Genomic DNA, 12,365 nt, shown 5'->3' with positions numbered 1-12,365 from the left:
GAGGGTGGCCAGGACAACGGGAGCCATGACCAACAGAGGCAGAGGTCAGGTGCCTCACCTGCCTCAGTCAGTCCCAAGCCGACTCTCCGGGGGGCCAGAGGCCCCCAGCCACCCCACTGTCCCTCAGCTGTGTTGTTGTCCTCAAGGGAAATCTATGCTTATGCCTGGTTATGTCAGAGCGTCTGACGAGGTTGAAAACAACAGAAAACACTCAAGAAACCATCAATAGAGAAAACAGGTGGAAGTTTAGTATTTCATACACAACTTAAGAAAAGGTATGAAAGAATACCAATATAAACATTGCATAGCAAATAATGTATGTACAAAACCCAGTAAGAAAACATAATTTTATCACCTAAGATGATTCATAAAACACACGTCACTATAAAGCAAATGGGCACGTCACAGGCAGCGACACCTGCCCGACTGCAGTGGAGAGCGGGGCCGCGTGCTTCTGGGCGCCGAGCCCCCACCCCAGAACGCCGGGGGCCTGGGCGCACGGCTGGCTCCGGCAGAGGCTTCCTGGACTCGGGCCTGCGAGCCGTGCCGGAGCTCGGTGGTCCCCCCACCCTCGCCAGCAGCCCGCGCAGGTCGCAGGGTCTGTTGCTGCGCAGCAGCGGGCGGGGGAGCAGGGCCAGCGGCTCCCCTACTGGTAGGTGACCTTCACGCAAAAGGCCTCTTCGTTCTTGTCCTCGTGGTCGTTGATGTAAATCAGGATCTCCTCCTCCCCGGTGCTCTCACAGGGAGTGAACCGCAGGCCGATGGTGTAGGTCTCGCCGCCCCCCACCTGGAAGCAAGCATCCAGTCCAAGCCCTACCCTGGCCGCCGCCCTCTCCTCCCGCAGGCTCCACAGCCGCAGATCCGACAGAGGAGCTTTAGCTGAGGCCCCAGACCCCAAAGCCCAAGGCCGCGGGACTCCAGGCACCTGCTGTTCTGAGCTGATCCAGCGGATCCAGCTGCCTCCCCACACGGGGGCTGGCTTTGCAGTACACCCTCCCCTGACTGTGACGAGCTGTACTTTCTTCCCAATGCTCACAACAGAGAAAAGGCTAACTCCAGGGCACTTATGGACAAAACTGTGAATCAGCTGCGGGGCAGGTGAGCCAGCAGGACCCTGCAACGGGGCCCAGATGTGGGGGCCCCAGAAGCACAGGCCGAAGAGCTCAAAGAGGGGGCCCTGGCCCCCCACACCCAGTACCATCCCCAGGCCAGATCGGCACTCCCACCACCCCGGACTCTCTCCAGACCGCCCCCAAATGCGGGCCGGGGCTCCCGGGAGCAGCAGAGCCTGAACCCCCGGCCCCACAGCCCTGGCCGCCCCGCACAGCGCCCGCACCTGGAAGGAGTCCTCCCTGAACTGCAGCAGGTCCGGGCGGTCGCTGTGCAGGTGGAAGGTCCTTGCGGAGGGGTAGGGGTTGGTGTAGGTGATGCGCTTGTTGGCGCCTTTGCCATCCCCCGCGGCCAGCGTGATCTCGAAAGCCTGTGGGGGCGGCAGCAGCAGGCACCCTTGCTGAGCCTGCCCCGCACGTGTGGCCCAACCTGGGGCTTCTCCCTAAATACAACAGACCCCCGCGGAGGGGGCTCACCCTGCGGAAGCAACCACACCCCTACCCCCAGGCCGCGGAGGAGGAAACTCCCACCTGAGACCAGGTCACAGGACCAGGTGACATCAGGTGACCCAACACCCCCACCTTGCGTGCCCCTCCTGACCTTGGAAATGAGAGGTGGGCGGCAAGAGAGGCACACGAGCCACGAGGCCACCAGCTGGTGGTAGTCCACGTCGACCAGGTTAAGGTGGATGAAGCGGCTCCCCGCCCTCCGGGGCCTCACGGCGATGTGCAGGTCGTGTACCGCATGCGGCGGCAGCGCGAACACACCCCTGGGGTCCGTCTGGGAATGGGAGGAGAGACGGGCTGGGAGGCGGTGCCCACACTGTGCAGACCGCAGGTTCCTCGACGCCCGAAGCCCAGGCCACAGAGAGACCCCCAAGGAAGCCCCAGCGACTCGGGCAGCAGGGGGGCCACACGGCCTACGTGAGGGCAGGAGGGGCCCAAGTGACACATCTGAGAGCAGACCCGGCCACGCGATCAGGCCCACAGTGCATCCCGGTCTGCATCACCACGCGTGCGTCCCTCCGTGTGGCCGTGGTGCCCCGAGAACCAGAGCCGCCCCAGCCGAGGGAGAGCTCGGCGAGCTCCAGCGCCAAAGCCTGGCAAGGAGTCTGCACGGCCCACGTTATCCAGACACATAGCAGCGGCTAAATTTATTCCAGACCTGCTATTAGCATTTGCCTTCCAGTAATTCTAACTGGCCTCTGAGGTGTATAGATCAGTCGTCCCAGGACGGCGTATCCAGTAAAAGGCAACTGGAATGAAGGCTCTGCCAGGAGCCCCAGAGGAGCCGTGAGCCTGTCCTCGGGACCCACGCCAGCTGGAACCAGTCCCCATACCGTCCGTTCCCAGGGTGGGGTGTGGACGGCGAGAGGCCAGAGAACACGCAGGGACCCACCTTCAGCTCCTGGGGGTGCGAGGTGAAAGCCTGCACTCTCCTAACTGCCTGCGTCCCCCGAAGGACAAGGGACAGGCGGGTCCGCTGGCCTGTGACACAGGAGACGTCCACACGCTGTAAGGAGTGGAGGTGGACTTGCCACACCTGGACAGGCGTCGCCAGCCAGCGGTCCCTGCGCAGGACAGAAGCCGTTACCAGCACTGGGGAGGACAACAGCCCTAAGACGACAGAGGAGCCAGGAAGAGGCCGAGAAGATGGCCAGGAGGACAGGGGCCAAGGAGACGGGGGGCCCAGCTGTCGTCACCCCCGCAGCCACCTTCCCAACTTTGAAGGCCCACTTTGACTTTGCACCGTGACACCAGCATGAATGACGATGTGGGCTTCTGCCAGAAATGTCGCCGTCCCAAACCAGGTGGTCTGCGGTGAAGCCTGTGGACAGCAGCACCCCGAAGGGTCTGTGGGCTTGGAGGTCATGCAGGCCAGAGCTCATGGGCCCCATCCTAGCTGCCTGGAGCCGCAGGAGGATACCAGCCCTCTGCTGTAAGTGGGGCTCAGTGACCCTGTCCCCTGGGTTCATCTGCACAGTCCGAGACAGACACCGAGCAGTTACCCCCCATTCTCAGATGTCCCATCCCAAACCCCCAGCCTGGCTGAGTTTTAAAAGATCCTCCTTCAAGGGACTAGAACAAGAGACTTCGTGGAAAAGGTGAAGGAACAGGGTCATTTCAGCCGAGTGGGAGAAGCGGGAGGGCGATACGGTCACCGTCCCAGGCACGGAAGGATAACGACCTCCACCCTCACCTCCCCTGGTCAGAGCCGGACACTGCACTGGGGCAGACGCCGCCTCGAGTCTCTCTCTTGGGCGGGCTCTCCACGCGTCCCTCGGGCCACCGGTGCTGCTCTGGTCAGAGGGCGTCCTTTGCGAGGCCCCTGCCAGCCCTGGAGTCTCCCCTCCTGTGGCCACAGGCCTGACAGGAGCCCCGTCAGGAGCTGGGAGAGCTGGGCCAGCCCTTCCAACACTCCACCTGCTTCCCACCCCCGCCCACCCCTCCAGACCACCGGGGTTTGGGTCCACGGACTTACGCGTAAACAGTGACAAAGAAGTCTTTGCTCTCTGGGCTTGGACCACTAGCCACCTTCAGGAACACGTCCCGTGGCTCCCCGAGGCCCTGGTGGACACGGGAGCGCCCTCAGAACCCCGCCTGCTTCCCTGCTCCAAGCCCAGCCCCCTGAGCCCGCATGAAACAGAAGCAGCGGGGACCAGGCTCCCTCCCCCCAAACAGGTGTTTAATTTTCGGTATTAGTCAGAATTCAGTTTTGGTTTTTTTTTCACTGCAGAAAAGAAAGTCATTAACTTCTTGATTTCACATTGAGATCCGTAATTATATTCTGCAGGAGAATTTATCCAGTCTCCTAACCAGTCATAACACAATTATTGCCCTTATTCTGTACACAATGGCAATTAATAAGAGGCTTAATTACCACTCACTTTGCTTCATCCCTTTTTTTATTTAAATTCAGATAATCAAAGAACTGATTGCCGGCAGAAAAGATGAACACTCCTGCATAAATCTCCCCCAGGGACGTCAGTGCAGCCCGTCAGCACCTTAGGAAGACCCCACTTAACGGAAAGCTACAACGAACAGGCTGTGGGAGGCCCGTGGGCTCAGACAACAGGGGACGGGCAGGGGGACGGGCTCGGCAGAACTCACCACATTCTGGGTCTCACAGATGACATTGGGGTCGCTACATCGGACATGGACCGGGGGTTCCTCACCGGGTCTTCCCACAGGAGCACCTGGGGCAGGGAATATCCAGAACCAATGTCTTTTCCGGACAGGCCTGGGCCGTGTCACGTGCTGTCTGGGGCAGGCCTGGCCCGTCACATGTACTCAGCGGACTAGGAAAGGGGCGACGCCACCCTTCCCCCTGTCCCATCTACACAGGACTGACACTCTTGTCGTAAGCCGTGTCCTCGGGGACTCATCTGAAGGGAGTGACCAAAAGTAAATGGGGGGACTGCGGAGTACGGTGCGCGACACTGAAGACACCGTCGTGTTCCGGAGGTACCAGACTGGAACCAGACAAGTGACTCGGCAGCCGAAGGCACAAGTATGCTCTGGGCACAGCCCTCGGGGCCACGGGTTTCAGGAGGCGGAATCAGCCAGCCGAGGGCACACCCTGCCGTCTCAGAGGACGCAAGGAGGTCACCATTGCAAAGGACAGAGGCAGGTGGCAGAATTTACAGGCGGGTCACGGGTCGGAGTAGAGCCTCACGGGAGAACACGAGGACGCCCGTTACCACCCTCAGGGAAAAACCTTCTCCACCTGCTGAACCTGTGAACGCCGCCGCGGGGACAGACGGGACCTGCCTGGAAGTGTGTGCCAGGGAGGCAGGCGGATGGCCTTCTTCAGGAAGGTGAGCTCCGGGTGGTAGAAGCGGAAGACCTGGTCCACCACGTGGGGCTGGGTCTCCACGGTGAGGCAGAGCACGGCGAGGGGCTTGCCGCCGCTGCCCCGGAACGAGACCTGCCGAGACAGCAGCCGGCGCCGGTGTCAGGACCGGTCGGCGGGCCCGCAGACACCTCCAAGGGGCCACTCGCCCCCGCGAGGAGGGAGGGACAGTGAGAACGGGGCATGGAGCCTGCAGGTGCCCACACCGAGGGGACGGCGCCGGCGAAGGACGGCGCGTGCAAGTGCTCTTGGGACGCACCCATCGCATGTGGCTGCCGTCACTGCTAGCTCTCGGCACGGCACACGCCCCTAGTGCCAGCTGGAAGGTCTGCAGCCCCAACGGCAGACCCCCCTCAGCCGCCATCCCATCCTCCAGCACGCTGCCGTGCGCGTGCGGGGAAGCCGTTCGGAGGGTCTGACGCTAACCTCACCAGGTCCCTGTGCATGTGGCAGACCATGAGCCCATGAGCTCTTTGATTCCAGAGGGTAAAAGGACCTAAACCAAAGAGACTAGAAATATAAACCTCTTTTTAAAAAAAAAAAACAAAAAAGGTTGCTGGGGCACCTGGGTGGCTCAGTTGGTTACGCATCCAGCGCTTGGTCTCGGCTCAGGGGGCGAGACTGAGCCCACACAGGCTCCACGCTCAGCAGGGAGTCTGCTTCAGAGTCTCTCTCTGCCCCCCAGCCCCGTGCACACGAGCTCCCTCTCGCTCTCTGAAAACCAAATAAATCTTTTAAAAAGGAAAAAAAAGAAAGAACAAATATCTTTATTCCCCAACTCAGTCTGGCCCCAAGCCCTCCGGGCCCCCGAATGAGGGCAGGGCGGAAGCCCAGCCCCGGAGGCAGCCTCCCCACATCAACACAGCTCCCGGGCCCCCAGACAAGCCTTCCACACGGGGAAGACACGATTACTGTGAAATCTCTCAGACGTACGCATACAAAAAGCTAGAATATGTAAAGCTCTGTTGAAGTCCTAAGTCGTAACAGGACAGCCACCAGGGGCCAAAATCCCTGCCGGGCTGGACCCGCCAGCCACACAGTGAGCTCCGGGTGCCCTGCCATGCCCGCCCGGGGAAGCCCCTTCCAGACCCTGTGGGCACCGTCCTGGCTCGTCTTTGCGGTCTTCCCACCTTCGGATCCTTGCGCCATGCTGCGCTTGCTGGGGCCTGGCCAGAGTTCCACCTGGTGTCTCCCCGTCTCGTGGGACAGCAGCTTCCGCAAGCACAGTGGCTGCCCTGTCACCTGTGCCCTGATGCTCTGGCCGCAAGGGCACCCACACACCGAGACCCCGTGTGTATTCAGCGGCTGTCCCAGCCTCTGCCCCCAGCCACCACCCCCCTTGCCCTCGCCTGCTCTGGTCACAGTTCTGCTCCCCTGGCTGCTCCTAGAAGCATACGGGACAGCCCGGCTCTGGTCAGCCTCAGCCAGCGACCCGTCCTTGTCCCACAGCGGCAGCTCCTCCCACAGTGGGGCTCGGATCCAGGATGTGATTTTCCGCAGAGCAGCCCCAGCAGTGCCAGGCAGCCCCCTCTTGCAGGCGGGGGCCCAGGCTGACCGCCCACTCTGTGACCAAGTCCTAGTATTTCCAGCTCGGCCCGCTGCTCCCCAGCACAGGGGGCGCAGACAGCCATTCTGGCCGAGTCCACCTCCTTGAAAGCTTGGCGTTCTGGTTTTACCCTTCCAGTGACCTGGTTAACACGCGAGCCATTAATTTAGTTAACAGTGCTTGGAAAGGGATGGCAGTGGCAGGGAGCGGGCAGTTCCAGCGCCCGGTGCCCCCCACAGATGAGAAGCAGCAAACGTACCCCTGTGCGTTCACAAAGAGACTCCAAAACACTGACGTCTCTAGGGGTGGCCGGGGCGTAATTCGGTGCTATGAGCGCTGACCAGTGAGATGGGAGAACCCAGTGTTTATCTTGACTCTCTGGTATAAAATATCTCAGGGCAACCGAACTGCTGGGGGGAAATTCTTGTTCATGGCAGAATCCCCGCTAAGGAGTCCAGGAAGAATGGAACGAGTTGAACGTCCCCATTCCCCAGCCTGAAAGCGCGTGTGGGCCATGACTCCGAGAGGGAGAACAGACACGGGGCCCTGGGCTCCGTGGGCCGGACTCACCCGAACCACACGTGGGAAGACAAGGAAGCACAGGGTGGACGCGAGGCAGCTCAGAGGGTCTGACCGGGGCAGGGGCAGCAGCACACGGCGAGGCCACGAGTCCTTATCCGTTAGGGACGCACACTGAGCTAACCCGGGTGAACTCATACCATTTCTGGGGTCTGCCTTCAAACTCCAAGTGCACGTACGGAGAGTGTGGTAGCCTCTCAGATTTCACCGAGAGCCCTACGGGAACAGCCGACGTATTCCTTAAACGAGGCAAAGCTGGGCCTCCACGTTAGGTAAAATAAAGCAATTTCCACCGTGACGGGGCTGTGGGCACAAACAGCCTCCGCAGTGAGGCAGGGACGCAGGCCTGTAATCAGGACCCGGCTTCCCATCGGGACTCACTGAAATAGTCTGTTCTCGGGGCAGGGGGGGAGCAAAGCCTTTTGCTTTTATTTTTACTTTCAAACTACTTCTAAAGGCATTCGTCTGCCCAGAAAAAAAGCCTCAGAAAGTCCTAAAAACAAGTGTCCTGAGCACCCCTCAGGACATCCTAGAGGCAAGCTGCTCCTCCCTTCCAGGCAGGATGCCCAGCAGTAACCCCAAGGCCCACACTAATTCTAGGGACGTGGGGATGCTGTGGGCGAGGGTCAGGGGCCCGTCTCACCCCCGTGTGTGGTACCCGCGTGCCGGGACAGCTGTCCTCGCAGGGCGTGCGGCAGGCACCCAGAGCACCAAGGGCTACAAGGTGCAAGTGGCCAGTGAGGGGCTTCCGGGCCAGACACCCACATGCAGGCCAGACCAGCGTCACCTGAAGCAGTCACTGCCCCGTCAGAACAGGAAAAGCCCACCTCCACGGGCCCGCTTACCACCACCCACACACTGGTAGGGCACAGGGCCAGGCCCCAGCGACCTAACAGCTGAAGTCATGGACACGTCACTGGGTCCGCTCAGAGGACACCTGGCTCTCAGTGCAAGACCCCGGAGCTGTCGGGAAGCAGAGGGATCTTGCCCCCTTACCTTGGCATGCTTAGTGGGCATCGCACTGGACTTCTGGGGCGACCCGGCATCCGTGCCCTTCTCAGATCTCAGCTCAGCAGAGGCCTGTGAGAAACCAGCCGGCACCAGCAGGTCACGAGACGGGGTCCGAGGGCGATGGGCCCTCCCACCTGCAGGACGGCTCCCGCCAGGGCGGAGGGCTCCCGTCCATGGTCTCATCTGTTATCACAGCGTGGCTGGCCACGGCCAGGAACCAGCCTCACCCCCGAAGAGGGAGCAGGGGCGGCCGAGAACCTTGAAGGCCCGCCCGACACGCAAGCCGGCTCTGCCTGACATCTTCACGGCCCTTATGACCACTTGCCCCAAAGTGCACCCAAAGAGCCGCCACAGGATTCTGTGAGGCTCGGGGGGGCCTCGAGCCCACGGAAGTGAGCACCACGATCCCACGGAGCTGAGCCCAAAAGTTCAGCAAAAAGGATGAAACGCAGGCCCTGCACGCCCCCACGGCCCCCACCCGTCGCACCGCGGGGACCACGCGCACCCAGCACTGGAAACCTCCAAGCCTGCGCGTCCTGCAGAGAAGCAAACGCTACAGAAGACGTGGGCAGACATTAACTAAGAACACAGAATGCTGGAAAGTTCCGGCCCATCAGCTCTTCTGAGGTGAGGGAGAGGTTCTGTGCCCGAGAGGTAGAGTACTCAGAGGGGACGGTTGGCCTTTCCCGAGGCCCCTGTGTGCATGCACACCCAGAGGCTAGTGGAGCAGGTGACCTCTGTAGGCTGTGTGGTCTGAGCAGCACAGGGAGACACGTGGGAATGCCCCCCTTCCAATTTTTAGCCAAGTGGGACTTCCCCATGTGCCTGACAAGCCCGTCTGGCACCGGAAGAAAGGCCTGCTCACCTGCACCAAGGCCAGTGGCCCCACAGAGAAGGTCTGATATCGGAAGGGGATGTGGACGGTCTCCCGCGGACGTAGGAAGATCTGCGGGGCGAGGTTCCCTCGGAGATGGAACATGTCCTCTTCCACCGGTGTGTTCAGCTCAGCCGCGTCCTTGAAGTACCTCCACTCCCGACTGTCCTGGATGATGCTAGAAGGTAGGAAGAAATGGGCTCTGACACCGTCCCGACTGATGCTAGAAGGCAGGAAGACAAGGGCTCTGACACCATCCCGGGTGATGCTAGAAGATGAAGAGACACGGGCTCTGAGACCATCCTGAATGAAGCTAGAAGATAAGGACATGGGCTCTCAGACAGTCCCAGTGATGCTAGAAGATGGGGAGACACAGCTCTGAGACTGTCCCGGGTGATACTAGAAGATAAGGGCTCTGACACCATCCTGGGTGATGCTAGAAGATGAAGAGACACGGGCTCTGAGGCCATCCTGAATGAAGCTAGAAGATGCGGAGACATGGGCTCTGAGATAGTCCCAGTGATGCTAGAATATGGGGAGGCACAGCTCTGAGACCGTCCCGGGTGATACTACAAGGCAGGGAGACCGGCTCTGAGGCAAAGACGCTCTTCCTGCTGAGTCCCCTGCCCGCCCATGAGAGCCAGCACCTGGGACCGTGGGCAAAAGCCAAGACCAGTGGGACCCTCGAGGGTCGAGAGCAGCTCAGCTTTCATCTCAGGGAGAACCCGAGTCACCCAGGGGGCACCGCACGTGTGGGGCCGCCACCCACGCCCACCTGAGCTCGGGGTTGTCCACCTCGATGGTCACAGTGTGCTGCATGTTGTGGGGGTTCTTGAGGGCGAACTCGAAGAACTCGGCAGTGCCCAGTGTGACGTGGATGGTGTGTGTGGTGGTGATGGCCAGGCTCAGCGCGCTAGAGATGCTCTCGGCCTTCATACGCTCCCGATAGGCAGCGATGACCTGCAGGTCGCGTGTGTGCTGGGCGCGGACGCTCTGCTGAGCCTGCGGACACAGGGGCCAAACCAGGTCACAGTCCTGGGCTTACTCTCCTTCCCGAGGGCCATTCGGCCACCTCTCCCACTCCCCAAATTCTTCCCGGAATCCCCACCACCCCCTTCCTCAGCCTCCTGGGTTGGATGGGACCGGCCCACCCCAGGTCCAGAGGACAGAAAACAGGTCTATGCGGTTCTCCTGGCTTTTCTCTGCCCTGCGGTGGTCTCCCCTGTAGGAGGCAGGGTCGGCCCCGCGTGCTCCCAAGAGAAGACAACCACCCACGAGGCCAGCTCTCCCAGTGGCCTCAAGGCTGGCATCTGGTCACACTGGAATCAGCAGCAGAGGTTTCTAACAAAAGAGGAAAACGCAGCCTCAAAGCCACTAAGATGGGAGCTGGGCTCACTGACCAGGTCCCCAGCGTCATAGCAGGAGCCCGGTATGTGAGCAGGGCCTGACAGACCTGAGCCGGGCCACAGTCCACTCGGCTGGCACACTGCCTCGGGGGGGGCTCAGCCCCAGGTCCTTCCTCACCTCCTTGCTCCGTGGCCTGACTCGTGGGGCTTGGCCGAAATGACGTGTTCTGGAGGCTGGAGGCTGGCTCGTGTTTCCCGTGGGACTTACACTGAAGAGTGAGGACCCTGGAGGCTGCCCAGCAGGATCTAAGACCTAGTAGACGCCCCCGCCCCACGCCGCTCTGTGCTGGGGAAGCAGCGGGCCCCGTGCTGAGAACCTCTGAATGTGGACGAGGCCCGACCGTCAGAAGGCAGAGGCTGTCTGAGAGCCTCTGGATTTCAACTCAACAAGTAAGAACCAAATTTGTTTTCTAAATTAAATTACTTTGGATACTGACTTTCCAACATCCCAAACTTTGGCCTTCCCCTCACAAGGGAGTTGAAGCTGAACCTTTCATTTCTCCCTGGGGATCTGAAACAGGAGGGTGGTTGTGCTCATATCTGAGACCTCCCCACACAGACGATGGAGCTTCTTCGTGGAGTGTGGGATGGCCAGACGTAGTTTAGGCTGAGAAACTTGAATTGAGACAGTGCATTATTCTGACCCACTCCCAAGCTGCAGGGACAAACTCTGGACGGCCACCAGTGGACCATCCACCACAGGCTCTCAGGGAAAGACTGGGGGCAGGGCACAGTGACAGCTGCTCCCCAGTTCACCACACACCAGAGGGTGAAAAGCGTGACCCTGGGGGTTGTAAGGAGAGATTCTCCTTGCCTGTCCTGTGTCGTTCTGTACCACAGAGGAAGCTGTCAGGAAGCCTGGCACCCAGGCCTCCCTCTGCCCCACAGGACATACGGCGACTTCTCTGATAGAAAGTTCTGGAGCATGAACCAGGCAGGCCTAGCCCTGCCTTCCCTCAACCTTTCCCTTTGGGATCGAACTGGCTGGACACAGCACCAGGGGCTCACCCCGCCCCTCACCAGCGCTGGGGTCAGTGGCCCACGGCCGGACGCCTCACCAGGTGGCTGGGCTCGAGTTAACTCCAGACTCCGTGGCACGAGCACCCCGACCACAGAGAACGGTCCGTTCTACTACATCGCCAGAGTCACCAGTGACAGACGTGACACTCTGGTCTCTCTCTGCCACAACCCTGCCTGACCGCTCATTAGGTTCAAAAGTCAGCCAGGCTAAGGATGAGGGCACTCAGGGGAGCCCTCGGGTCCCCACAAGTGGCAGAGCCTGGTGACCAGGTCAAGGGTGGGCACCGTATCCAACCAGAGCAGTGAGACTGGCAAGCCTTTTGCCAGGATTTCTGGAAAGAAAGCTCGTCTTAGCACGGGATGAGTACACGAATGGGGTTAGTGCCCCTGAACTGTTATTGTGCGGGACGACCCGAGGGCTGCAGGGGCAGAAGTGGGGGCCGGTCCCAGGGGCCCCAGGCCTGCCTGTTCGGTACCAGGCTCTGCGTGCGGGGGCACCTGCTCACACACAGAATGGTGGGTCCGGAGTCCCAGCCAAGGGCCCTGGGGACGGCGCTGCTCTACAGCCTGCAGCCTCCGACGACCGCCACACGAGGAGAGAACCCACCAGCCCTTCTCCCCAGCCGGGGACCCATGGAGAAGGTGCCTGGTCTTCCCACGGCTGGGGCTCCGCCGGCGCACACAGTGGCTGACGCGCATAGCGGCTGACGCGGGCCAACAGCAGATGGTGGGGCCGGCTGCCGTCCCGGGTGCCACGGAAACGGAGCCACCTTCCTGCGGATGCTGGGACTGTCCCCAGCAACAGCTGGGACACCAGCACAGGCATCTGGCCCCACTCTGTGCCCAGGACTCCCCCAAGAAGCCCCCAGACCATCAGCATGCCCAGCGCCCAGCGTCAGCACCAAGGAAGCAGACCACGCTTGGCACTGCTCTCCACCTCCCAGGCACAGCCCCTGGCCTGAGGCCC

The 12,365-nt window shown here is 61.0% G+C and overlaps 1 protein-coding gene across 6 annotated transcripts in view; it reads right to left on the bottom strand.

The window, feature by feature from the left end:
• Nucleotides 1-237: 237 nt before the first annotated feature.
• The window catches only part of LOC111154679 (nephrocystin 4), a 108,780-nt gene continuing 96,652 nt past the window's right edge, over nt 238-12,365 (bottom strand). For 3 of the 6 annotated variants that reach the window (XM_022514493.1, XM_022514494.1, XM_022514496.1), the window contains exons 22-31: nt 9,748-9,974; nt 8,964-9,150; nt 8,084-8,167; nt 4,881-5,037; nt 4,221-4,306; nt 3,592-3,677; nt 2,509-2,680; nt 1,711-1,890; nt 1,337-1,480; nt 238-787 (exon numbers count right to left, since the gene is read on the bottom strand). In XM_022514493.1, the coding sequence (XP_022370201.1) occupies nt 647-787; nt 1,337-1,480; nt 1,711-1,890; nt 2,509-2,680; nt 3,592-3,677; nt 4,221-4,306; nt 4,881-5,037; nt 8,084-8,167; nt 8,964-9,150; nt 9,748-9,974 (1,464 nt within the window). In that variant the 3' untranslated portion in view covers nt 238-646. Of the gene's footprint in view, nt 788-1,336; nt 1,481-1,710; nt 1,891-2,508; nt 2,681-2,824; nt 2,938-2,979; nt 3,086-3,591; nt 3,678-4,220; nt 4,307-4,880; nt 5,038-8,083; nt 8,168-8,963; nt 9,151-9,747; nt 9,975-12,365 lie in introns of those variants that run through there. The other 3 variants (XM_022514497.1, XM_022514498.1, XM_022514499.1) reach the window with 3 other exon arrangements.

Source organism: Enhydra lutris, unplaced genomic scaffold (assembly GCF_002288905.1).
Source record: "Enhydra lutris kenyoni isolate GAN:26980312 unplaced genomic scaffold, ASM228890v2 scaffoldscaffold38, whole genome shotgun sequence".
Taxonomy (NCBI): domain Eukaryota; kingdom Metazoa; phylum Chordata; class Mammalia; order Carnivora; family Mustelidae; genus Enhydra; species Enhydra lutris.
Note: the sequence above shows the minus strand (reverse complement) of the source record. Positions and strands in the feature narration are given on the sequence as shown.